At 38.1% G+C, this 26,352-nt stretch overlaps 4 protein-coding genes across 6 annotated transcripts; all 4 read left to right on the top strand.

The window, feature by feature from the left end:
• The first annotated feature begins 2,290 nt into the window (after positions 1–2,290).
• On the top strand, positions 2,291–21,526 carry LOC114356682 (uncharacterized). The gene is made up of 7 exons (XM_028309994.1): positions 2,291–2,318; positions 2,418–2,483; positions 2,618–2,746; positions 2,832–2,897; positions 2,989–3,051; positions 3,144–3,720; positions 21,203–21,526. The coding sequence occupies exons 1-6, from the start codon at positions 2,304–2,306 to the stop codon at positions 3,249–3,251; spliced, it is 447 nt and encodes a 148-aa protein (XP_028165795.1). The 5' UTR covers positions 2,291–2,303; the 3' UTR covers positions 3,252–3,720; positions 21,203–21,526.
• On the top strand, positions 3,648–17,494 carry LOC114356673 (calponin homology domain-containing protein DDB_G0272472-like). The gene is made up of 27 exons (XM_028309976.1): positions 3,648–3,668; positions 7,676–7,799; positions 7,881–7,954; positions 8,579–8,650; positions 8,767–8,835; positions 9,676–9,730; positions 9,887–9,928; positions 10,032–10,111; positions 10,455–10,532; positions 10,713–10,790; positions 11,420–11,488; positions 11,985–12,062; positions 12,243–12,366; positions 12,450–12,523; positions 12,830–12,953; positions 13,047–13,120; positions 13,208–13,267; positions 14,153–14,221; positions 15,077–15,145; positions 15,305–15,401; positions 15,485–15,558; positions 15,881–15,958; positions 16,492–16,608; positions 16,692–16,772; positions 16,861–16,920; positions 17,197–17,265; positions 17,417–17,494. The coding sequence occupies exons 1-27, from the start codon at positions 3,648–3,650 to the stop codon at positions 17,492–17,494; spliced, it is 2,088 nt and encodes a 695-aa protein (XP_028165777.1).
• LOC114356679 (uncharacterized) lies at positions 17,794–20,141 on the top strand. 2 transcript variants are annotated; one of them, XR_003656239.1, is made up of 5 exons: positions 17,794–18,288; positions 18,372–18,445; positions 18,570–18,693; positions 18,770–18,994; positions 19,132–20,140. XR_003656239.1 is itself a non-coding variant. In XM_028309991.1 (4 exons), exons 1-4 carry the CDS (start codon positions 18,132–18,134, stop codon positions 18,904–18,906), a joined length of 492 nt encoding a protein of 163 aa, XP_028165792.1. In that variant the 5' UTR covers positions 17,794–18,131; the 3' UTR covers positions 18,907–20,141. The 2 variants fall into 2 exon arrangements, 1 of the variants encoding a protein (XP_028165792.1); XM_028309991.1 differs by having other exon boundaries at positions 18,770–20,141.
• Positions 21,527–21,549: 23 nt separating the features above from the next.
• LOC114356681 (uncharacterized) lies at positions 21,550–25,000 on the top strand. Of its 2 annotated transcripts, XM_028309993.1 has the most exons (4): positions 21,550–22,029; positions 22,124–22,213; positions 22,327–22,390; positions 22,478–25,000. In XM_028309993.1, the coding sequence occupies exons 1-4, from the start codon at positions 21,844–21,846 to the stop codon at positions 22,528–22,530; spliced, it is 393 nt and encodes a 130-aa protein (XP_028165794.1). In that variant the 5' UTR covers positions 21,550–21,843; the 3' UTR covers positions 22,531–25,000. The 2 variants fall into 2 exon arrangements, with proteins under 2 accessions (XP_028165794.1, XP_028165793.1); XM_028309992.1 differs by having other exon boundaries at positions 22,327–25,000.
• Positions 25,001–26,352: the final 1,352 nt, after the last annotated feature.

The raw sequence follows: 26,352 nt of genomic DNA, 5'->3' as shown, positions 1-26,352 counted from the left end.
AATATCGCTGACCCATGCACCTTTTATGATTACATTGTTTATGCTTATCACACGTTTTATAGAGTAACATTTGAAATACTTTTCTTTGTAGTACCGACAAATTTTGGAGTTTCACTACTGTGAGTGCAACTGTCCAAAGTTCCAAACACAATACACCTGGGAAGTGTCCATGTTTTTATTTTTGATAGCGTTGCTAATTTATGTTTTAAAAGTTGTCAAGAAAAACAATAATCCATAAATCTCAAGAAACAGAGGTGTTCGTCTTATTCATAAGCCTTGTGGACTATTAACAGTCAGGTCTAACGTAATTAATTTCGTAGCAATTGATTTGAAATTAAAGATATCATAAAATAAAGTTAGAAATGCTCTGAAAACTAATATTTTATTCAAACTGAAACAAACCTACTCAAGGATTGTTAATAATTGCCGGTTCCATAAGCAGTATCCTACTAAGTGGAAATTGGTTTGTTATGTCTTTCTGTAAGCTAATATGACAAATACTTACACTATCAACAAAATAGTGCAATTTTCTAACACATCATTAGTTTATCATGTCATTAGTATCAAGGTAACTTAAACTTTCACACTAAGTACCTACTCAGTGTCAAAGTTTAAGTTAATTGGGTGGCTAATGATATCTTACAATAAGTACCTACCTATTATACCAAATTAAGAATGTTTCGTGTCAAACAAAGTGACGATAATAATTATTATTTAAAAAATTAAATGGACCAGAATGATCAAAGTATTATTAGCAATAGTACTCGTACTTACAAGCATTTCAGTCTCATGTACCTACTCGTATATTATTCCAAAGCAACGGTTTATTGAAACCGAAACCATCATTTTCCGCAATTTTACCAAATAATCTTAATGCAAGATGGCAAGAGCATCTTTACAACATCGCATTATTAGGAAGGTAAACATTTAAAATTTTAAAATCTATCTAAGTATACTAATATTATAAATGCGAAAGTAACTCTGTCTTGCTTTAACGCCTAAACCACGAAACCAATTTTGATGAAATTTGGCATAGAATACGAGAGAAGTTAGGCTTACTGGTAGATGTTGTTCGGCCTAATTCCGGTACCACAAATGACGGAAATAATTGCCTTGTCTGACAAGAATCGCCAAATATTTTCAGAAATTTAAGACCTTGATCAGTAGCTTCTGGACGATTTACACGTTATTTTAATTGTTATGTCCAGTGGGCTATCAATCGATGGTGACAAATTTGACGATTTTTGTAAACGGGTGGCATTCCAATGTGTAGAAAGTTACGATAGGCATCCAATGACTGTCTCTTTGCATAAAATATTTATACATGGGGCGGCAATAATAAACTCAACATCACTTCCTATTGGAATGCTCACAGAACAAGCATCGGAGTCTAGAAATAAATTTTGAAGAAGCGATCGCGAGCATCACAGTCGAAAAATGGATAGGGTGGAAACGATGACTGATTTATTCCATAGGGCTTTAGAGTCATCTGACCCTGTAATTTCGCAAAAACAACTTCTCTAACGACAAAAGAAACAATGTAGGATTCCTTTGCCTGTAGCCGCAATCGCGTTGTTAAAAGCTGTTCCTAATCTGGACTCACTGGAAGAGCTAATCAGTTTTAATGAAATTGAGAGTTACGATTACGATCCAGACGAATGTTTTATGCTCCAAAACGAAGAAAACATTTCGTAAAGAGTGAGGTAGTATTTCGAGGTGCTTTTAGAAACAGTAGCGCATTGGTATCGATATTAAAGTTAAACAACCAACGCCGCGGTTGTAACCATTTCAATATTGGGTGACCATTTCAACTATATTTAGTGACATTTATCACTTATTTATTTTATTTATTTATTATTTTGTATCTCTATTAGTTACTTTGGTAGAAGTACCTTATTTATCATTCTGTAGCAATACTGCAAGGTTTGTGTAAACAATATTTAAAGTTGTTTACCCTTTAAGACGAAACCATTTTTTTCTGCCAAACAATTATTATTGAAAGAATTCTTAGATTAGATTAAATAAGTATTAAAATAAACTGCATAGTAAAGAAACTAACGACTAGGAAGAACCATTTTAAATAGGAATCGAAAATTTCTATTCAGCTTGTAACGTAAAAACATAGGTACAGGTAAGAAAAAATTCCGCGATATTAAATGATTTCATACTATGCTTAATTAGGTACCCTTTCTCGGGTGCGCGGGCGCAGGTACTTAAGGCGGCTCCCGCGCCAGCCTTCTTCAGTCGCCTTTTGGTGTGGATTAGAACCACCGTGTCCTGTGAGCCGAGTTATCACCGTCGCAATGGAATTGGAAATTGTAAGTTTGAATCACTTACAACATGCTTTATTAAAGGCGAATTTATTTTAATTGACCAGAAATTTTCTTGAGACTAACGTCTTATTCTTCATCTTTCAGATGCACAACCTGCCTCTGAGACAACGTGGCCAGCCTCGCGGGCACAACCCCGTTCGTCTCTCAAAAGTAAGTAATCATGAGTAAGTAAGTTTGTTTGACATTCAATAATAATAAATTATATGAATCCATAAGGTTTTCTGTATCAAGTAATTATTATAAATTGTTCCTGTATTTTAATAATCTGTTTTTTTTTTTTGCAGTTTGTTGACCAACTGCTCCATCTAGAGGCGAGTGAAGCCATGGACGTTAGTCTGAGCGATTTTGACGTTCCCGTGGAACCGATAGCTTCCTCTGACTGTATGGATGTTGACCAACCTGGTGAAATTGACGTAAGTTTCTCGATTTCGATCTCATCATAGCAGTACTTTTTTTTTATACTTGTAATTGTTCTGACAAATGCATTTTTGTGTTTAGATCCTCGGCGTTCTTGCATCAGCAGAGAAGATGGAGGAGTGTAACCAAGTTTCTACTAACAATCTTGTAAGTACATTTTTCTACAAAACGCACTGTAAATTATTGTCATCAATTAGATAATAAGTATTCTAACAATGCAATTTATTTCTCCTCTCAGATCACCGACACAGAAATGGTCTACGAGTACCAACATGATTCCGGCGTAGATTCTCCCCTAGAAGTAAGTTTTGTTATTAAAAAAGTCATCATCAGGTATATTATTTTTTTCTACATTGTGATTGTATTTTCTAACCCTATTTATAATATTCACAGAATCTCCTTGCCCTGCTTCCTGTGTACCCAGAAGAGGACGCGCTCTTGGAGACCATAGCGGCCATGGACATACCAGATCCGCTGGATATTGTAAGTACCTATTTGTGACTTCGCTGAAGCATTAAGTTTATAGTGTCATTTTTATAAAACTGATACGGTATTGTTGACAATATTCTTCTAACATTTGTTTTCTTTGCCCACAGGACATGAATCCTTAAGGCTTCCTCTGCCTCCACCAGCGACCCACCAGCTTCCCGACGTCACGAGTAAGTCAATCGTCTTCCTTGAGCAGTGCGATCACCAGCAAGTCAAGTTCATCACCGGGTTGACTAACGCGCGCCGCTTGTCCACACGTGAGGGGCTGGCGGAGGTGGACCGGTTGGTGGCGCTATACTTCAACAGTTGACAGCTGTGAGCCGGAATTGGTAAGGACTTCTTTTCATGGCAAAATTAGATTCAATTTTTATATGTATAGTTTCTTTTAACTTCTAGATCGTAGTTAACATGTGTTTGTTCTTCTTACAGGTGAGGACAGTTTAAAGTTACTTCGAGGAGCATCGGCCTTGCGAGATTTTAGGTTAATTTGCATGTTAGTGTTAAGTATTTAATAGTTGTTTGTAAAGTTGTTAGAAGTTAAGCCTAAGTTGCCATTTTAATGTTTTAATGTAATTTATTGATTAGTTATATTTCGTCGAATATTTATTTTATAATACATACTTTTGTCTGTAATACATTTTTATTTGTCCCCAAAAAGTCATAATCAATTTTTAGAAGATAGAGACCTTTCTAATAAAAATAGGTGTAAGTAAGGTGTGTTGAAGGGAAACTAGAATGGATATTTAAGCGCACGTGTTATTCTCCCACTGTAAAAAAACACTATGGAAATAAGAACATATACGCGTGTGGTGCGCTAGATGGCGACACAGTACTTGTAACATTCGGCCCTATGACATCAGCACGAACGCAGCTATGTGGCCCACTAGCGCAATGGAACTGCATATAGTTACACTTTGCTGTCCTGGAAGCACTCATCATCATCATCGTCCACTGCTGAACATAGGCCTGCCCTAATGCTTTCCACGTTGATCGATTGGTAGCGGCCTGCATCCAGCGCTTCTCTGCTACCTTTACGATGTCGTCGGTCCACCTTGTAGGTGGACGTCACACGCTGCGTTTTCTGGTACGCAGCCTCCATTCCAAAACCTTGCTGCCCCATCGGCCGTCAGTTCTGCGTACTATGTGCCCTGCCTACGTGGCCTCTCACTATTGGCCTTATACAGAAGCTCAAAGTTGCACAGCGTGCTATGGAGAGGGCTATGCTTGGTGTTTCTTTGCGAGATCGAATCAGAAACGGAAGCACTTGGCTCCGAGAATTACTAGAAAAATCTACATTGAAACTATCAAAAGCAATGGAGATGGCAATATTCTATTCAAAATTTTGGCGATGCGTTGAGGACAATTGCTCAATATCGTGGTCGTTATCATTTGACCAATGATGTAATCAAAATTATATCCCAGCATAACCATGTTCCCAGCCGGGCTGCAGTTCAAAAACGTACGATTATTTCAAAAAAGATCTGGCCGTGCACACACAATCTAATCCTCAGCAAATTGTTGCTGATTCAGCTAATACGGCATCAGCTGAGGCAATAGGAAAATTACCAACAAGCAATAAAGAAATGCATAAACAGTAATAGTCTAAGATCCCGCTATACAACGACCTTCACCGAGATGCTTATTTGATGAAACATATTTTATATTCAATTTAACATGTCAATAATTATATTGCTTAAGGGTTGCCTAATAAATTTCAGTCCAGGATATGATTAATTGATCATTAAAAAAAGTTTTATTTTTAAATATTTCATCGGTTTGATTATTAAACAAACTCCATACCAATCGAAAGTATGAAGCCCATAGAATATGCAAACGTTAGGTTGCCTATTCTTTTCCAGTCATAACTCTCGGGTTGCCAGGTATAAACAGGTAAATTGATAGAGCATTTTGCATCGGTCTGATAATTTAATCAAATATAAATGAAAATAAAGATTATTTCATTATGAACACGGTGGTATAGGGTTGCCTGCGAAAAATCAGTCCTGAATGACGGTTGTCGAATTTTGTAAAGTGAAATTAAAACTGAAAGGTGACATTTTTCGAGTAGTTGGCAACATTTGGGAAAGACGAGTTGTATGAGGCGTTTGTGTGTCTTGTCAAGAGGTGTCGCTTGGGTGAAGAAATTTCTCCAGTGTTGCCATGCTTTCGGAGATTTGGTCCAAAAATGTCGAAAGTGGAAATAACGACTTCCGGTCAAAAATTTGGATGACGCCTCCTGCAAAAGGGTCGTACAAATGACATTTGACCATTTTCATCTCGATCACCTGGCAACACTTGCAGCTATGGGGAAAAGTATTTTTTTTCGACATGGGTGTCTTTAAAGTTAAGGACGGACAGAAGGAGATATGGCAGAAAAAATCCAAAAATGGGGTTTGGTCGGTTATACGACCCAAATTATGGGAAAAATCCGAAAATTCAGAAAATCAAGATGGCGACCGAGTGAGCGGCCATTTTGTAAAAAGTTTCAGATTTCTGATTTTTCAAATGCATTTTTTGGGCAGTTGGCAACATTTGGGAAACTCGAGTTGTATAGAGCGATTACGTAGTTTGCTAAGGAGTATCGTTTGGAAAAACAACATTTTCCAGTGTTGCCATACTTTGAAAGATTTGGTCAAAACATGTAAAAAATGGAAATAACGACTTTTGGTCCAAAATTTGGATGACGCCTCCTGCAAATAGGTCAAACTAATGACATTTGACTATTTTTATCTCGATTACCTGGCAACACTGGCAGTTACGGGGCCACAAAATTTTGGGACTTGGGTGGTTTTAAGGAATTGTTTCACGGGATTGGTTTAAGTTAGAAAAAAAGTAAAAATGGGTTTCGGCGCGGAAAATGGTCTAGATTAAGCGAAAAATGCAATAAGTATGGCAACACTGGAAAATGTTGTTTTTCCAAACGATACTCCTTAGCAAACTACGTAATCGCTCTATACAACTCGAGTTTCCCAAATGTTGCCAACTGACCAAAAAATGCATTTGAAAAATCAGAAATCTGAAACTTTTTACAAAATGACCGCTCACTCGGTCGCCATCTTGATTTTCTGAATTTTCGGATTTTTCCCATAATCTGGGTCGTATAACCGACCAAACCCCATTTTTGGATTTTTTCTGCCATATCTCCTTCTGTCCGTCCTTAACTTTAAAGACACCCATGTCGAAAAAAAATACTTTTCCCCATAGCTGCAAGTGTTGCCAGGTGATCGAGATGAAAATGGTCAAATGTCATTTGTACGACCCTTTTGCAGGAGGCGTCATCCAAATTTTTGACCGGAAGTCGTTATTTCCACTTTCGACATTTTTGGACCAAATCTCCGAAAGCATGGCAACACTGGAGAAATTTCTTCACCCAAGCGACACCTCTTGACAAGACACACAAACGCCTCATACAACTCGTCTTTCCCAAATGTTGCCAACTACTCGAAAAATGTCACCTTTCAGTTTTAATTTCACTTTACAAAATTCGACAACCGTCATTCAGGACTGATTTTTCGCAGGCAACCCTATACCTTCGTGTTCATAATGAAATAATCTTTATTTTCATTTATATTTGATTAAATTATCAGACCGATGCAAAATGCTCTATCAATTTACCTGTTTGTACCTGGCAACCCGAGAGTTATGACTGGAAAAGAATAGGCAACCTAACGTTTGCATATTCTATGGGCTTCATACTTTCGATTGGTATGGAGTTTGTTTAATAATCAAACCGATGAAATATTTAAAAATAAAACTTTTTTTAATGATTAATTAATCATATCCTGGACTGAAATTTATTAGGCAACCCTTAAGCAATATAATTATTGACATGTTAAATTGAATATAAAATATGTTTCATCAAATAAGCATCTCGGTGAAGGTCGTTGTATAGCGGGATCTTATACTATAAGCGGCATAGTATTACTTCGGCTCCAGCAAACCCTATTTCGCTTGTTTCTCTTGCAATTCCCCAAGCGTACAGTAAAATTTTTCGAGATGAACCATTTCTTTTATTTGATTCTGGTCCTATAGAAGGAAGGTTCTTTTTTTTCTCAAGTGAGAAAAAATTTGATCTGCTAAAACAAACACTGCATTGGTTTGTTGATGGTACGTTCAAGGTGACACCGCCCCTTTTTAAGCAATTGTACAACCTGCACTGCCTTCATAACAATGAAACGATCCCAGTTATATACGTATTTGATGTCTAGAATGTCTTCAGAGGCCTACTATATACTTATAGTATATGAAAACATAAACTCGCTGAAAGAAAATTTACAAACACAATCGATTTTAAGTGATTCAGATACAGGCTTCGATTTCTGCTCTAAGACAAAGTTTTCCTTCTGCATCTTGGCGAGGTTGCAAATGATCAACTAGCGGCGTTTCCCACATTAAACTTGTTTCAGTCCCATTAACTAGGTTCGTTCTTTTTCCAGACGAAAACCAAAAAGGTTTTCGACGAGGCCGACACCTTCATTAACAACTCCAAGCAGCTTCAGGAGAAACGGGAACGAGTTATAGATCGGCTGCGTTCCTATAACGCCACTCTTCGGGCTAAGTGTAAGTAACATTCATCTTATCAATAATTTGATAGTTCCAAACTATGACTTTCTGTCTGATTGATTTTATTTTCGATTTTAGTGAATCTCCTGAAAGCGGAGTTGGACGTGAAGGAGCTGGTCTTACCAATCAAGGAAGAATCTCCTTCTCAAAACGTGTGTTCTCTTAAACTTCCTACAATTCTGAAATTCTTACAGAGAAACTGTATTAAATAATTTTTCTAACACACTATGTTTGCTAAAGGTCCTAGAGGTAACGGTCTCGACGGAGGCGCCAGCAGAAGGAGTTGCAGCGCTAGACGACGTATCTTATTTGTTTTAAATTATAGTAAAATGTTTACTAAAATACCTATAAAGTGCCAGAAAATAAAATAGTAAGGAAGTCTTTGGTGCCTAATTTCAGCGCAAATCTTATAGTGATATCATATATCATGAGTAGGTCCCCATTATCTTTTCGTTCCTTTTCCAAACGAAACCAAAAAGTTCTTCGACGAGGCCGTTACCTGCATGAAAAGCGAGAAGCGGCTTGAGGGGAAGCAGCATAAACTGCTTGCCTTTAACAATGCAGGTGTAAGTATCATTATTTTGCTATTCCAAACTATTTACTGGTGATTTGTAGATTTTATCCTGCAGAACGAGGTCTCGTAGCAGGAGCCAGTAGAAGAAGCTACTGCGCCAGACGACGTGAGTGTTTTTACTTTTTATACATTCAGTGTATTATTTTTTACTAAAATATGGAATGACTTTAGTCTTTATTTTTATCTTTATAAATGCCTACAGCTCATGGAAATCGAAGAGTCAACATCTTCGGCGATCGGCCCGGAGTCGGAGGATTTTTTCTCGATTAGCGATGTCAGTTTCTTTTCCTATTATTTTATTGAGAGACAATAAATGAAAATATCTAATTTGTTGCCGAAGCGACAAGTTACTTTGATGTTTACAACTGATGTGTGCTGTGTGTCCGCCAGGTGGAAGTGCTGACGCCGGAGCCCGCGGAGCGAACGAGTGGTGATTCGGGCATCTCTTTGGGCATGAACGTGAGTTTTCAAAACATTCAGCATAAATATTTTTAATCAAATCGCACACCTTATGTCCAACCAAGAGATGCGATCTGGAGTGAGGAATTGCACACCATTACGGATTGGTGCAGAGGATGTGGAACGTGTCCACAATTTTACCTACCTCGGGAGCGTCGTGTCAGAGACTGGAGGTACCGAAGAGGACATCACTTCGCGCATTGCCAAGGCTAGAGCCACCTTCGCACAACTTCGCCCCGTATGGCAGTCACGGAAACTGACCCGAAGGGTCAAGATCAAAATTTTCGGGTCCAACGTTAAATCCGTGCTGCTCTATGGGTGTGAAACGTGGAAGGTCACCAGGGTCATCTCGCACCAGCTGCAGGTCTTCGTCAACCGCTGCCTTCGCCGAATTCTCGGCATACACTGGCCTGGGAAAATCTCCAACGTCGAGCTATTGGAACGCTGCCACGAAATTCCGATCGACCAGCAGATCAAGCGCCGCAAGTGGAACTGGATTGGCCACACTCTCCGAAGGGATCCCGATCACATCCCCAAGCAGGCTCTGGATTGGAACCCCCAAGGAAAACGCAAACGTGGTCGCCCCAAGCAAACTTGGCGGCGCACTGTGGCAGACGAGGCGAAGAAGATCGGCAAGACTTGGAGCGAGATCAAACACATAGCTCAAGACCGAACGCGATGGAGGACTGTTGTGGACGCCGTCTGCCCCATCTAGGGGACATAGGACCATAAGTCAAGCACACCTTATGTCGCCTAAAACTAAGTTTTGAACGTCACCTTTCTGGAACACGGTTTTTTTTCTCATGAGTAGGTATATCCCTTTTTTCATTCTTTTTCCAGACGAAAACCAAAAAGGTTTTCGACGAGGCCGCGTCACCTTCATTAACAACTCCAAGCAGCTTCAGGAGAAACGGGAATGAGTAATAGATCGGCTGCGTTCCTATAACGCCAGTCTTCGAGCTAAGTGTAAGTAACTTATTCATCTTATCAATAATTTGATAGGTCCAAACTATGTACTTCTGACTAATTGATTGTATTTTATCGATTCTAGTGAATCTCCTGAAAGCGGAGTTGAAAGTGAAGGAGGTGGAGGGTGAGTTCTCTCAGACGTCCTACAATTCTGAAATTCTTACAGAAAAACTGTATTTAATATTTTTTCCAAATTAAGTAATTCTGACTTATTGATTTTATTATAGATTCTAGTGATCTCCTGAAAGCGGAGTTGAACGTGAATGAGCTGGTCTTACCAATCGAGGAAGAATCTCTTTCTCAAAACGTGAGTTCTCTCAGACGTCCTACAATTCTGTTTTTTTTATGTGACAGGAGGCAAACGAGCAGACAAATTCTTACAGAGAAACTGTATTTAATATTTTTTCTAACACACTATGTTTGCTACAGATCCTGGAAGTAACGGTTTCGGCGAAGGTGCCTGCAGAAGGAACTGCTGCCAGACGACGAAACCTTTATTATTTTTAATTATAGTATCATAATTTTACTAAAATAAACATAAAGTGCCAAAAATAAAGTAAGTATTTGGTTGCTGATGTCAGCACAAGATATATTATAGTGATATCATAATATATCATTAGTAGGTCCCATTTTCTTCATTCTTTTTCCAGACGAAAACCAAAAAGGTTTTCGACGAGGCCGTCACCTTCATTAACAACTCCAAGCAGCTTCAGGAGAAACCGGAACGAGTAATAGGTCTGCTACGTAATGCGTTCCCATAACGCCAGTCTTCGAGCTAAGTGTAAGTAACTTATTCATTTTATTAACGATTTGATAGTAATTCATAGTTCCACACTATGCTAAAAACATCTTACAGTGATATGATAATATCATGAGTAGGTCCCATTATCTTTTTGTTCCTCTTCCAGATGAAAACCAAAAAGGTTTTCGACGAGACTGTCACCTTCATTGACAACTCCAAGCAGCTTCAGGAGAAACGGGAACGAGTAATAGATCTGCTGCGTTCCCGTTACGCCAGTTATCGGGCTAAGTGTAAGTAACTTATTCATCTTATCAATAATTTGATAGTTCCAAACTATGTTCTTCTTATTGATTTATCGATTCTAGTGAATCTCCTGAACGCGGAGTTGAACGTGAAGGAGTTGGTCTTACCAATCTAGGAAGAATCTCTTTCTCAAGACGTGAAATCTCTCAAACTTCCTACAATTTTGAAATTCTAACAGAGAAACTGTATTAATATTTTTTCTAACAGTTTGCTACAGGTCCTGGAAGTAACGGTCTCGGCGGAGGTGCCTGCAGAAACAGCTGCTGCGCCAGATGACGAAACTTTAAAAAAAAATTATAGTGTCATAGTTTTAATACACTAACTATGAAGTGCCAAAAGTAAGTAAAGTCTTTGGTGGCTGATTTCAGCACAAAATATTTTATAGTGATATCATAATATATCATTAGTAGGTCCCATTTTCTTCTTTCATTTCCCAGATGAGAACCAAAAAGGTTTTCCACGAGACCGTTGCGTTCATGAACAGCGCTAAGGAGCTTACCTATAACGAAACTCTTCGATACAGGTGTAGGTAAGTATTTTCACAACTGACGTGTGCTGTGTGTCTGACAGGTGGAGGCGCTGGCGCCGGAGCCTGCGGAGCGACCGAGTGGTGATTCGAGCATCTCTTTGGGCATTAACGTGAGTTTTCAAAACATTCAGCATAAATATTTTCAATCAAACAATACATTCACACACCCTATGTCACCTAATAATACTTTTAAACGTCACCTTTCTGGAAACCCGGTTTTTTTCTCATGAGTATATCCCTTTTTTTTCATTCTTTTTCCAGACGAAAACCAAAAAGGTTTTCGTTGAGCAGCTTCATGAGAAACGGGAGTCAGAAATAGATCTGCTGCGTTCCTATAACGCCACTCTTCGGGCTAAGTGTAAGTAACTTATTCATTTTTTCAATAGTTTGATAGTTCCAAATTAAGTAATTCAGACATACTGATTTCATTATAGATTCTAGTGAATCTCCTGAAAGCGGATTTGAACGATAAGGAGCATAGTTTTACTAAAATAACTATAAAGTGCCAAAAATAAAGTATTTGGTTGCTGATTTCAGCACAAAATATATTATAGTGATATCTTAAATTATCATTAGTAGGTCCCATTTTCTTCATTCTTTTTCCAGACGAAAACCAAAAAGGTTTTCGACGAGGCCGTCACCTTCATTAACAACTCCAAGCAGCTTCAGGAGAAACCGGAACGAGTAATAGGTCTGCTACGTAATGCGTTCCCATAACGCCAGTCTTCGAGCTAAGTGTAAGTAACTTATTCATTTTATTAACGATTTGATAGTAATTCATAGTTCCACACTATGCTAAAAACATCTTACAGTGATATGATAATATCATGAGTAGGTCCCATTATCTTTTTGTTCCTCTTCCAGACGAAAACCAAAAAGGTTTTCGACGAGGCTGTCACCTTCATTGACAACTCTAAGCAGCTTCATGAGAAACGGGACTCAGAAATAGATCTGCTGCGTTCCTATAACGCCACTCTTCGAGCTAAGTGTAAGTAACTTATTCATTTTATCAATAGTTTGATAGTTCCAAATTAAGTAATTCTGATCTATTGATTTTATTATAGATTCTAGTGAATCTCCTGAAAGCGGAGTTGAACGTGAAGGAGCTGGTCATGCCAATCGAGGAAGAATCTCTTTCTCAAAACGTGAGTTCTCTCAGACGTCCTACAATTCTGAAATTCTTACAGAGAAACTGTATTTAATATTTTTTCTAACACACTATGTTTGCTACAGGTCCTGGAAGTAACCGTTTCGGCGAAGGTGCCTGCAGAAGGAACTGCTGCCAGACGACGTAACCTTTATTATTTTTAATTATAGTATCATAGTTTTACTAAAATAACTATAAAGTGCCAAAAATAAAGTATTTGGTTGCTGATTTCAGCACAAAATATATTATAGTGATATCTTAATATTATCATTAGTAGGTCCCATTTTCTTCTTTATTTTACCAGACGAAAACAAAAAAGGTTTTCGACGAGGCCGTCACCTTCATTGACAACTCCAAGCAGCTTCAGGAGAAACGGGAACGAGTAATAGATCTGCTGCGTTCCCGTTACGCCAGTTATCGGGCTAAGTGTCAGTAATTATTCATTTTATCAACAATTTGATAGTAATTGATGGGTTACAAGCCATGTACTACTTACTTGTTGATTCTATTATCGATTCTAGTGAAGTTCCTGAAAGCGGAGTTGAACGTGAAGGAGCTGGTATTACCAATCGAGGACGATTCTCTTTCTCATGACGTGATTCTCTCAAACTTTCTACAATGCTGAAATTCATACAGAGAAACTGTATTTAATATTTTTTCTAACATACTATGTTTGCTACAGGTCATAGAAGTAACGGTCTCAGCGGAGGCGCCTGCAGAAGGAGCTGCTGCGCCAGAGGACGTAATTAAATTTTAATTTTCGTAATTAAATTTTACTAAAATCTAAATCTAAATATATAAAAGGAGAAACTGACTGACTGACTGACTGACAGATCAACGCACAGCCTAAACGGCTAAACGTAGGCACTTGAAATTTGGAAGGGACGTAGTTTAGGTACCGTAGAGGTGCACTGAGAAAGGAATTCCCGAAATTCCCACGGGAACGGGAATTAGCGGAAAAATCCTTTTGTATGAAAAATCTAAACCGCTTAAGTTAGACGCTTGAAATTTGGTGTGCAGGTACCTTAGTAAACTTGAAGCTTAGGTACACCAGGATATCGCAAAATTCCCACGGGAACGGGAGTTAGCGGGAAAAAACATTTGTATGAAAAAAATCTAAACCGCTTAAGATAGATGAAGGGGGTAAAACGGGATCCACGCGTACGAAGTCGAGGGCGGCCGCTAGCTATCATCTATCTATCTATATAAATAAAAATGAATTGCTGTTCGTTAGTCTGATTATAACTCGAGAACGGCTGGGCCGATTGAGCTGATTTTGGTTTTAAAATGTTTGTCGTAGTCCAGGGTAGGTCTAAACGGTGAGTAAATACGCGCGCGATATTGTTTTTCTGTGACAGACAAAATTCCACGCGGGCGAAGCCGCGGGCGGAAAGCTAGTATGTATACATATAAAAGGAGAAACTGACTGACTCACTGACATATCAACGCACAGCCTAAACGGCTAAACGTAGGCACTTGAAATTTGGAAGGGACGTAGCTTAGGTACCGTAAAGGTGCACTAAGAAAGGAATTCTCGAAGCGAAATATTATGCTGCTTACCTATAAAGAAACTCTTCGATACAGGTGTAAGTATTTTCACAACTGACGTGCGCTGTGTGTCCGCCAGGTGAAAGCGCTGGCGCCGGAGCCCGCGGAGCGACCGAGTGGTGATTCGAGCATCTCTTTGGACATAAACGTGAGTTTTCAAAACATTCAGCATAAATATTTTCAGTCAAACAATACATTCACACACCCTATGTCACCTAAAAATAACTTTTAAACTTCACCTTTCTGGAAACCCGGTTTTTTTTATGAGTATATCCCTTTTTTTTTCATTCTTTTTCAAAAAGGTTTTCGACGAGGGCGTCACCTTCATAAACAACTCCAAGCAGCTTCAGGAGAAACGGGATTGAGTAATAGATCGGCTGCATTCCTATAACGCCAGTCTTCGAGCTAAGTGTAAGTAACTTATTCATCTTATCAATAATTTGTGGTTTCAAACTATGTACTTCTAACTTATTGATTCTATTTTACCGATTCTAGTTAATCTCCTTAAAACGGAGATGAACGTGAAGGAGGTGGTCTTACCAATCGAGGAAGAATCTCTTTCTTAAGACGTGAGTTCTCTCAAACTTGCTACAATTTTGAAATTCTTACAGAGAAACTGTATTAATATTCTTTCTAACAGTTTGCTACAGGTCCTGGAAGTAACGGTCTCGGCGGAGGTGCCTGCAGAAGGAGATGCTGCGCCAGATGACGAAACTTTAAAAAAAATGTATAGTGTCATAGTTTTAATACAATAACTATGAAGTGTCAAAAGTAAGTAAAGTCTTTGGTGGCTGATTTCAGCACAAAATATTTTATAGTGATATCATAATATATCATTAGTAGGTCCCATTTTCTTCTTTCATTTCCCAGATGAGAACCAAAAAGGTTTTCCACGAGACCGTTGCGTTCATGAACAGCGCTAAGGAGCTTACCTATAACGAAATTCTTCGATACAGGTGTAGGTAAGTATTTTCACAACTGACGTGTGCTGTGTGTCTGACAGGTGGAGGCGCTGGCGCCGGAGCCTGCGGAGCGACCGAGTGGTGATTCGAGCATCTCTTTGGGCATTAACGTGAGTTTTCAAAACATTCAGCATAAATATTTTCAATCAAACAATACATACACACACCCTATGTCACCATAAAATAACTTTTAAACGTCACCTTTCTGGAAACCCGGTTTTCTTTCTCATGAGTATATTAATTATCCCTTTTTTTCATTCTTTTTCCAGACGAAAACCAAAAAGGTTTTCGACGAGCAGCTTCATGAGAAACGGGAGTTAGAAATAGATCTGCTGCGTTCCTATAACGCCACTCTTCGGGCTAAGTGTAAGTAACTTATTCGTTTTTTCAATAGTTTGATAGTTCCAAATTAAGTAATTCAGACTTATTGATTTCATTATAGATTCTAGTGAATCTCCTGAAAGCGGAGTTGAACGATAAGGAGCTGGTCTTGCCAATCGAGGAAGAATCTCTTTCTCAAAACGTGAGTTCTCTCAGACGTCCTACAATTCTGAAATTCTAACAGAGAAACTGAATTTAATATTTTTTCTAACACACTATCCTGCTATACTATGCTACAGGTCCTGGAAGTAACGGTTTCGGCGAAGGTGCCTGCAGAAGGAACTGCTGCCAGACGACGTACCTAACCTTTATTCTTTTTAATTATAGTATCACAGTTTTACTAAAATAACTATAAAGTGCCAAAAATTAAGTAAGTATTTGGTTGCTGATTTCAGCACAAAATATATTATAGTGATATCGTAATATATCATTAGTAGGTCCCATTTTCTTCTTTCTTTTTCCAGACGAAAACAAAAAAGGTTTTCGACGAGGCCGTCACCTTCATTGACAACTCCAAGCAGCTTCAGGAGAAACGGGAACGAGTAATAGATCTGCTGCGTTCCCGTTACGCCAGTTATCGGGCTAAGTGTCAATAATTATTCATTTTATCAACGATTTGATAGTAATTGATGGGTTACAAGCTATGTACTTGTGACTTGTTGATTCTATTATCGATTCTAGTGAAGTTCCTGAAAGCGGAGTTGAACGTGAAGGAGCTGGTATTACCAATCGAGGACGAATCTCTTTCTCATGACGTGATTCTCTCAAACTTTCTACAATTCTGAAATTCATACAGAGAAACTGTATTTAATATTTTTTCTAACATACTATGTTTGCTACATGTCCTGGAAGTAACGGTCTCAGCGGAGGCGCCTGCAGAAGGAGCTGCTGCGCCAGACGACGTAATTAAATTTTAATTTTTTGAACTATAACATCATACCTTTACTAAAATACTTAATAAAGTGCCAGAAAATAAAGTGTGTAAGTCTTTGGTGCCTGATTTCAGCTCAAAACATCTTATAATGATATGATAATATCGTGAGTAGGTCCCATTATCTTTTCGTTCCTTTTCCAGACGAAAACCAAAAAGGTTTTCGACGAGGCCGACACCTTCATTGACAACTCCAAGCAGCTTCAGGAGAAACGGGAGTCAGAAATAGATCTGCTGCGTTCCTATAACGCCACCCTTCGGGTTAAGTATAAGTAACTTATTCATTTTATCAATAGTCAGATAGTTCCAAATTAAGTAATTCTAACTTATTGATTTTATTATAGATTCTAGTGAATCTCCTGAAAGCGGTGTTGAACGTGAAGGAGCTGGTCTTGCCAATCGAGGAAGAATCTCTTTCTCAAAACGTGAGTTCTCTCAGACGTCCTACAATTCTGAAATTCTTACAGAGAAACTGTATTTAATATTTTTTCTAACATACTATGTTTGCTACAGGTCCTAGAAGTAACGGTCTCAGCGGAGGCGCCTGCAGAAGGAGCTCCTGCGCCAGACGACGTAATTAAATTTTAATTTTTTAAACTATAATATCATACTTTTACTAAAATCTAAAAATATAAAAGGAGAAACTGACTGACTCACTGACATATCAACGCACAGCCTAAACGGCTAAACGTAGGCACTTGAAATTTGGAAGGGACGTAGCTTAGGTACCGTAAAGGTGCACTAAGAAAGGAATTCTCGAAGCGAAATATTATGCTGCTTACCTATAACGAAACTCTTCGATACAGGTGTAAGTATTTTCACAACTGACGTGCGCTGTGTGTCCGCCAGGTGGAAGCGCTGGCGCCGGAGCCCGCGGAGCGACCGAGTGGTGATTCGAGCATCTCTTTGGGTATTAACGTGAGTTTTCAAAACATTCAGCATAAATATTTTCAGTCAAACAATACATTCACACACCCTATGTCACCTAAAAATAACTTTTAAACTTCACCTTTCTGGAAACCCGGTTTTTTTCTCATGAGTATATCCCTTTTTTTCATTCTTTTTCCAGACGAAAACCAAAAAGGTTTTCGACGAGGGCGTCACCTTCATTAACAACTCCAAGCAGCTTCAGGAGAAACGGGAATGAGTAATAGATCGGCTGCATTCCTATAACGCCAGTCTTCGAGCTAAGTGTAAGTAACTTATTCATCTTATCAATAATTTGTGGTTCCAAACTATGTACTTCTGACTTATTGATTCTATTTTACCGATTCTAGTGAATCTCCTTAAAACGGAGTTGAACGTGAAGGAGGTGGTCTTACCAATCGAGGAAGAATATATTTCTCAAGACGTGAAATCTCTCAAACGTGCCAAAAGTAAGTAAACTCTTTGGTGGCTGATTTCAGCACAAAATATTTTATAGCGATATCATAATGTATCATTAGTAGGTCCCATTTTCTTCTTTCATTTCCCTGATGAAAACCAAAAAGGTTTTCCACGAGGCCGTTGCGTTCATGAACAGCGCGATGGAGCTTACCTATAACGAAACTCTTCGATACAGGTGTAAGTATTTTCACAACTGACGTGTGCTGTGTATCCGCCAGGTGTAGGCGATGGCCTCGGAGCCTGCGGAGCGACCGAGTGGTGATTCGGGCATCTCTTTGGGCATGAACGTGAGTTTTCAAAACATTCAGCATAAATATTTTTAATCAAATCACACACCTTATGTCGCCTAAAACTAACTTTTGAACGTCAAGTTTCTGGAAACCCGGTTTTTTTTTCTCATGAGTATATCCCTTTTTTTCATTCTTTTTCCAAACGAAAACCAAAAAGGTTTTCGACGAGGCCGTCACCTTCATTCACAACTCCAAGCAGCTTCAGGAGAAACGGGAACGAGTAAAGATCGGCTGCGTTCCTATAACGCCACTCTTCGAGCTAAGTGTAAGTAAATTATTCATCTTATCAATAATTTGATAGTTCAAAACTATGAACTTCTGTCTTATTGATTTTATTTTCGATTTTAGTGAATCTCCTGAAAGCGGAGTTGGACGTGAAGGAGCTGGTCTTACCAATCGAGGAAGAATCTCTTTCTCAAGACGTGTGTTCTCTTAAACTTCCTACAATTCTGAAATTCTTACAGATAAACTGTATTTAATATTTTTTCTAACACACTATGTTTGCTACAGGTACTGGAAGTAATTATCTTTTTGTTCCTTTTCCAGACGAAAACCAAAAAGGTTTTAGACGAGGCTGTCACCTTCATTGACATTTCTAAGCAGCTTCATGAGAAACGGGGGTCAGAAATAGATCTGCTGCGTTCCTATAACGCCACTCTTCGGGATAAGTGTAAGTGATTTATTCATTTTATCAATAGTTTGATAGTTCCAAATTAAGTGATTCTGACTTGTTGATTTTATTATAGATTCTAGTGATCTCCTGAAAGCGGAGTTGAACGTGGAGGAGCTGGTCTTGCCAATCGAGGAAGAATCTCTTTCTCAAAACGTGAGTTTTCTCAGACGTCCTACAATTCTGAAATTCTCACAGAGAAACTGTATTTAAAATTTTTCTAACACACTATGTTTGCTACAGGTCTTGGAAGAAACGGTTTCGGCGAAGGTGCCTGCAGAGGGAACTGCTGCCAGACGAGGTAACCTTTATTCTTTTTAATTATAGTATCATAGTTTTACTAAAATAACTATAAAGTGCCAAAAATTAAGTAAGTATTTGGTTGCTGATTTCAGCACAAAATATATGTAGGTCCCATTTTCTTCTTTCTTTTTCCAGACGAAAACAAAAAAGGTTTTCGACGAGGCCGTCACCTTCATTGACAACTCCAAGCAACTTCAGGAGAAACGGGAACGAGTAATAGATCGACTGCGTTCCTATAACGCCAGTCTTCGGGCTAAGTGTAAGTAACTTATTCATCTTATCAATAATTTGATAGTTCCAAACTATGTACTTCTGACTTATTGATTTATCGATTCTAGTGAATCTCCTGAAAGCGGAGTTGAACGTGAAGGAGGTGGTCTTACCAATCGAGGAAGAATCTCTTTCTCAAGACGTGAAATCTCTCAAACTTCCTACAGTTTTGAAATTCTTACAGAGAAACTGTATTAATATTTTTTCTAACACTATATATATATATATATATACTCCCAAGCCGCTTTCGGCTACGGTAACTGCGACAAAATTCCTTTAGTCCGCAATAAGAGGGCTACGCTGGGCTGCCCTATCATGTGCCCTCACATGGCTACAGTAGCCAATCTTGTTGGTAAACGTGCGCGAACAATGTCGACACGTTAGGACACCGCTGATGTAGTTGTAGGTGATAGCCGCTGCTGGTCTGGCTTTAAGAGCATCGCGCTTCGAGTCAAGATCAAGATTTTCTAACACTACGTTTGCTACATGTCCTGGAAGTAACGGTCTCGGCGGAGGTGCCTGCAGAAGGAGCTGCTGCGCCAGATGACGAAACTTTAATTTTATACATTCAGTGCATTCATTTTTACTAAAATATGGAGTGACTTCATTTTTCTCATGAAGTCTTAATAGTTGTCTCTTGAAGTACTTATTTGGATACTAGTTCATTTAATTACAAATAAAACCTGATTTATAATTTCATAAAATAGACTGCGAATAAGTAAGTAATAAGAAGAGAAGATACTAGAAGTAGCTTTGAACTTATTACTTTTTCTATTTGCAAACGCGGGCACACACAAAATAGACAACCATAAATTATAATATTAGCTTCAATCTGTAGCTAAGTTTTAAGAATTATTTAAAAAAGATCATTAGAAGGCAAGGTATCATTGTTAAGAAACAATGCGGGTGCATTGTTTCTTAACAATGATACCTTGCCATAATGATACCTAGAAAAAGTAATAAGTTCAAAGCTACTTCTAGTATCTTCTCTTCTTATTACTTACTTATTCGCAGTCTATTTTATGAAATTATAATAGAATAGACGAGTTCTTGGTGCAGCACTAGAAAGCTATGTTCTAAATGGAGCTGTAAAACTTAGTTCCAGTGAGGTTTCACATAAAATAGAGTCAATCAAACGAGCTCAACAACCTTCGCGGTCGATATATACAGGTAATAAACGATCCAAACTGGAACTTAATTTAACAGCTACGAGTATAAATACTGAAAATAATGATTTTGGGGCAAAGTCTGTTTTTCAAGACATACCAAACAAAATTGAGAAATGGAGAGAGAGGCCTGGCGATATCCATACCGAAACGTGTAAAATCGAAACCAACTTATGTTTTGCAAAACGACAACGTTTCAGATTGTAAAACCACTGAAAGCAGAAAAATAATCACAAACACATGTGCTTTCGATGCGGTGTCACAAACTTTTGCCATAGCCTATAGTGATAGAATTTTTTTTTAAGATTCCGTTGATATGCTCAAGTTAATAAAAAAGAAGAATTCATTTCATTTATCAAAGAATTATCACATGCAAAAAATTCCACTAAAAATGTATACGACCCAAGAGAAAAATTGTTGCTTAAAATGTTTAATACGTCACGCACCCAAAATGTAATCGACTGCTCCTGTAATGCCACAAAAATATTTGACGAAATATGTACTAACTAGCGGCCGCCCGCGCATCACGTTTTACCCCCTAAGAAGTGGAGTTTCGTAAAATCGTTTCTTAGCGTATGCCTACGTCATTACATCTACACCTGCATGCCACATTTCAGCTCGATCCGTCCAGTGGTTTGGGCGCAAAGAAATCAAGGAAAGGTGGACGGAGCTTGTCCAACTGATAAACCCTGAAGTAAGCACACAGTACACAAGGGCATTCATATTTTATTCCTATTGTATACTTAACTAACAATTTCCTTATTTTTCAGAAGGAGCAACAGCCAAAAAGCGACAAGGAAGTAGCGATCCACACAGCAGGCTTGGAGGACGACGCCTCAGATGCGGAGAAGGAAGCGGAGCAACTGCGCGCTAACAACGCAAAGCTGCGCAAAAAGTGTAAGTCTTATGAACACCGTTTACTTTACTTTTGTTTTACAATTAGGTATGACATTGATAGATTACGATGAGATTGAGTATCATAAAACGTGTGGTGTGTTTGTTTGTAGTGAGGAGGCTGCAGGCATCCCTCAGGAGGCAGGAGTCGCCTCCCAGGAAGCTGGGGCGGGCGGCCACCTCAAAGCGTAAGTTTGACATTCAATAATAAGTTACATTTGTTCTGTTTCAAGTATTAAATTGTTACTTTATTTTAATAATCTTTTTTTTTCAGTTTGTTGATCAACTGCTTCATGTAGAGGAGAGTGAAGCCATGGATGTTGGTCTGAGCGCTTTTAAAGTTGTTCCCGTGGAACCGATACCTTTCTCCGGCGCTATGGATGTCCTACCTAGTGAGATTGTAAGTTTCTCGATTTCAATCTCATTATAGCAGTACTATTGTTTTTTATACATTTTATTGTTCTGACAAATGCATTTTTGTCTTTAGATCCTCGGTGTTCTTCCATCAGCAGAGACCATGGAGGAGTGTAAGAAAGTTTCTCCAAACAATCTTGTAAGTTTATTTTCTACAAAATGCACTGTAAATTACTGTCATCAATTTGATAAGTGTTCTAACAATGCGATTTCTTTCTCCTTTCAGATAATTGACGCAGTAGTGGTACACGCGGAGCAACATGATTTCGGCGTAGACTCTCCCCCAGGAGTAAGTTTTATTGAAATAAAGTCATCATCAAGCATTTTATTTTTTTCTAGATTGTGATTGTATTTTCTAACCCTATTATTTATAATATCCACAGAATCTCCTTGACCTGCTTCCTGTATACCCGGAAGAGGACGCGCTCTTGGAGACCATAGCGGCCATGGACATACCAGATCCGCTGGATATTGTAAGTATCTATTTGGGACTTCACTGAAGCATTAAGTTTATAATGTAGTTTTTATAAAACTGACACGGATTTGTTGATAATATTCTTCTAACATTTGTTTTCTTTGCCCACAGGACGTGAATCCCTCAGGCTTCCTTTTGCCTCCACCAGCGACCCACCAGCTTCCCGACGTCACGAGTAAGTCAATCGTCTTCCTTGAGCAGTGCGATCACCAGCAAGTCAAGTTCATCACCGGGTTGTCTAACGCGCGCCGCTTGTCCACAGGTGAGGGGCTGGCGGAGGTGGACCGGTTGGTGGCACTATACTTCAACAGTTGACAGCTGTGAGCCGGAATTGGTAAGGACTTGTTTTCATGGCAAAATTAAAGTTTTTTTCTTCTAGAATTCTAGATCGTAGTTAACATGTGTTGTTCTTATTTCAGTTGAGGATAGTTTCAATCAAATTCATTTCGAGGAGCATCGGCCTCGGGAGATTTTAGGTTAATTTGCATGTTAGTGTTAAATAGTTGTTTGTAAAGTTTTAGTAATTAGTTGCCATTTTAATGTTTTTTAGTGTAATTTGTTGATTTGTTATATTTCATTGAATATTTATTTTATAATACACTTTTGTCTGTAATACATTTCTGATTTTTATTTGGCTCCAAAAAGCCGTAACAAACATTTTATGTATTACTGCACATAGTAAACTTTTAGAACATATCTTTTTAATAAAATTAGTAGATTTGGAATACTACCTAAAGTAACGCGACAGCTGCTACACAATCGCTGATTCGTAGCGTGAATATAAGTCAACAACACTTACACCCTCTCATAAAACGCGAATGATTCATAAGTGTTGAAGGGATCGTATTATAACGTTTTCTCTCGATATCCAGTTCCTGATTGAACTTTGAGATAACTCTCTCATCGCTCTTGGTATAAAGGAAAACGGAAAACGACCTATTTTCGGCACGGAATATCTAAATTTTCATTCTTTGATTTTAATTAAAAAAATGATTTTCTTTATTAGTGTCACTATTATTAACGAAAACCTTCCTGATAAATAAATAAATGTTAGGTAAAAATAAATTCAAATCGACGTCAAAGTTGTGCCAGAGGGAAGCCAGGAGGAATCTACCGTAGCCGTACCGTGCCGTGACAACGTCAACTTTAGAGGGGCACATGCTAAATCTAACTAAATGAAAGATAACGGCAGGTTGAAAATATTAGTTTTGCTCGACCGAGTTGTCACTTTGAGTAATCACAATTACAGGAAACAAATGTATGCCTTGTGAACTGTAACACTCGGCTGCTACGAAAATAACTCTGTAGCAACTATACGACGCTACGAAGAATCGTAGCATAGCTTCGTAGCAACTTCAGCAGTATTAACATTTGACGTACTTTTAATATGAATATTTTTGTTTCTCTGATGGTTAGGTTCATGAATAGCTATCGCATTGGTAAGCATGTATTCACATGCCAGAAGGCTTAGCATGCGCGTCGATTTTACGCAATACGAGTAAGCGCATATATTATATTTGTCACTGAAAATCATTGTTAAGATTTTGTCACGGCGCGCACCCTAGCCCGGCAGGTGTTTATTTTGTTTGTTTGTAAGCCTCTTGTAAGCCAGTGTCACTAGTCATTAACTGAATAGTGCAATTACGTAATTAGTTTAAAAAATATTGTCATTAGAATTCACGTGGTGAACCTTCTTAGGCTAAGTACCTTTTCCAAAACGTCATTAGCCTAACCCGTTTATCATTAACCATAATTACCTACTTTCTTCTTCTTTAATGTGCACCTATGTACACTTATGAAGCAATAAATAAATGATTATGATTATGATTAAGTACTAATCTAATTGCAAACAAATCGACTCTCACTTTCAGAACAAGCATCTCCGTCTTATTTAATTAATTCCAACTTGTTCCGTTGGCATCACAAACCTTTCTGAATATGACAAACGATAGAAAATTATACAAACTATATATGAATAATAAACTAAATATACCTTTTATATTGATTTCAAACTTATTTATTGGAACCAAACAGAAATGTTTGTAAATAGTTGGCTTTTAAGGAAAATAAATAAAAGACCAACGTCGTGGCATTCCTCAGATGCTACGACACATGCTGAATGGCCCACTTTTTAAGTATCTTGTGCATGTAGACTTAAAATGTTTCTATGTTGTAAATTATGTGATACTGAATAAACATGTTTTCTTGCTTTTAAGCAATAAATTAATTAAATAATGTAATAACTGTTCAACAGAATTAAGCCTACATTAAAAAACATTTTAGACGTCAAGTATTCATCATAATTTATAACTTTATCAAATATTAAGCCAGCGACACTAGAATCAGTTTTGAACTATTGAGTTTGATATACTTAGGTAACCAACTGGTCCAACTGGTAGAGTAATAAAAGCTACTTTTTCTATTCGCAAACATGAAGGTTAACATAAAGGGTGTATCATAAATTATAATATTAACTTAAAAAGTTGTTAAAAGATAATCGATGTTTGCAAAAATACCCAATGGTAAGGTATCATTGTGAAGAAACAATACGCCCGCAGATATTAGCACTAAAGTGTAGCGGGTGCGTCGGTGTGCATTGTCTCAAAAAGGGTAAGAAAGGGAGGCCAATATCGCTGACCCATGCACCTTTTATGTTTACATTGTTTATGCTTATCGCACATTTTATTACTGTGTAGAGTAACATCTGAAATACATTTCTTTGTAGTACCGACAAATTTTGGAGTTTCACTACTGTTAGTGCAAGTGCTCAAACACACCTGCGAAGTTTTCAGTATTAGTAAGCAAGCTTCTATTCTATTTTTTGAAAGTTGTTAAGAACGACATGCTATAATCTAAAGAAACGGATTGTGATGTACATTCGGCTGCTGCTAAAATACGACATAAGGAGCAGCTTCCATCTAGACACTGAGTTAGTCACCAGAGAAGGGACAGGGTAGACAGGCAACCAGTATTTTGCCATATAAAAAGGAGTGACAGACAAGATCTCAAACATACTCAATAACTTTTCACTAAATACTGTCTTCACCCCCTTCAACAGTTTCCCTTTACATAAAGGCGGTCAAAAAGAATGACAAACAGAAATCAGCAATCGCGGAGAATTTGATCGATTCGGGTTCAAATTACTGGATTGAGTTTCATAACCCTCAGATTATTTCGACAGAGCGCCACTACATACCTGATTGGTCAGGAAGGCGATTGAAATTACAAAGTACAAAAATTTCAATCGTGAAGATGCGTTTAAATTGTCAAATGTCTGGAATCCAGTGATTCGAATGTGCAAATACCGAAGAATTGAACAAAGTGTAGTTTCAAGATCAGATAGGTATTTATTGTAAGTGTTGTGTGTAGAGAACAGTTGCGAGAAAATAGTGAGTTGGTGAACAGGCAATCATAATAAAAAACTGCGAAAGAGGGTAGACCGATATGTCTGACGATAATATCTCACCCGCCAGTTTCCTCAGTTACTCCGTGATCATGGCGCTTGTGTGGCGCTTGCAACAGTGCCGAAATATTATCGGAAACTCGAAACTTATTTTAATAATTATTCTGCTGAAAATATTTCCGTAAAGCGATTGATATCAAACAAACAAACTGTAAAACATGTGAGCATCTTCAGTAAAACTCATGCTTTACTTGCTATGAAAATGAATATTTGGTTCTTTGTTAGTTTGTAAATAATTATCTTTATTTAACGAGCTTAGCCTACCCATTCATCCTACAAAGATTATTACGAAAGTCGACTTATCAGTTCTTTGTAAAACAAGAACAATGCGTATTACAAAGCTCAATTCCAGATAAAAACTAGCTTGAAGCTGCCACCCGTGTGAGCCTTGCTATGTGTGAAGTATGACAACGTCGCCTTCGCTGCTGCTGCGTGAAGAGTGGCAACGTGTTCCCCGTCTTTTGTTTGTTACCTTACTGTTAAACTATACGACTGAGTTGAACCACCTAACTTTAACGGTAATCATCAGTGTGTTTTGTATGGAGTTTGACAGATTTTTGACGTTTGTTAATTTTAAAGTAAAAAGTAAAATGGTTGTGTTTGTTTTACGTTTATGCATCAATCACATGTAGGTAGTGAAACACTCTACAAAACTCTCAGAATTATACTAACAA

The sequence above is a fragment of the Ostrinia furnacalis genome, unplaced genomic scaffold (genome assembly GCF_004193835.3).
Source record: "Ostrinia furnacalis isolate ACB-3 unplaced genomic scaffold, ASM419383v2 OfSCF2856, whole genome shotgun sequence".
Lineage (NCBI taxonomy): Eukaryota > Metazoa > Arthropoda > Insecta > Lepidoptera > Crambidae > Ostrinia > Ostrinia furnacalis.
Note: the sequence above shows the minus strand (reverse complement) of the source record. Positions and strands in the feature narration are given on the sequence as shown.

What these genes read in the sequence shown, in the direction of transcription:
- LOC114356682 (XM_028309994.1), top strand. An exon ending in ACCCCGTTCGTCTCTCAAAA is followed by an intron (nt 2,484 to 2,617) that starts GTAAGTAATCAT and finishes TTTTTTTTGCAG; the next exon opens with TTTGTTGACCAACTGCTCCA. An exon ending in AAGTTTCTACTAACAATCTT is followed by an intron (nt 2,898 to 2,988) that starts GTAAGTACATTT and finishes TTCTCCTCTCAG; the next exon opens with ATCACCGACACAGAAATGGT.
- LOC114356673 (XM_028309976.1), top strand. Translation starts at nt 3,648, where the DNA reads ATGTGTTTGTTCTTCTTACAG. An exon ending in ACGATTCTCTTTCTCATGAC is followed by an intron (nt 13,121 to 13,207) that starts GTGATTCTCTCA and finishes TGTTTGCTACAG; the next exon opens with GTCATAGAAGTAACGGTCTC. An exon ending in TTCAGGAGAAACGGGAACGA is followed by an intron (nt 15,959 to 16,491) that starts GTAATAGATCTG and finishes TTCCTTTTCCAG; the next exon opens with ACGAAAACCAAAAAGGTTTT.
- LOC114356679 (XM_028309991.1), top strand. Translation starts at nt 18,132, where the DNA reads ATGAGTATATCCCTTTTTTTCATTCTTTTTCCAAACGAAAACCAAAAA. An exon ending in CGCCACTCTTCGAGCTAAGT is followed by an intron (nt 18,289 to 18,371) that starts GTAAGTAAATTA and finishes TTTCGATTTTAG; the next exon opens with TGAATCTCCTGAAAGCGGAG. An exon ending in CGCCACTCTTCGGGATAAGT is followed by an intron (nt 18,694 to 18,769) that starts GTAAGTGATTTA and finishes ATTTTATTATAG; the next exon opens with ATTCTAGTGATCTCCTGAAA.
- LOC114356681 (XM_028309992.1), top strand. Translation starts at nt 21,844, where the DNA reads ATGGAGGAGTGTAAGAAAGTTTCTCCAAACAATCTTGTAAGTTTATTT. An exon ending in GCGTAGACTCTCCCCCAGGA is followed by an intron (nt 22,030 to 22,123) that starts GTAAGTTTTATT and finishes TAATATCCACAG; the next exon opens with AATCTCCTTGACCTGCTTCC. An exon ending in TACCAGATCCGCTGGATATT is followed by an intron (nt 22,214 to 22,326) that starts GTAAGTATCTAT and finishes CTTTGCCCACAG; the next exon opens with GACGTGAATCCCTCAGGCTT.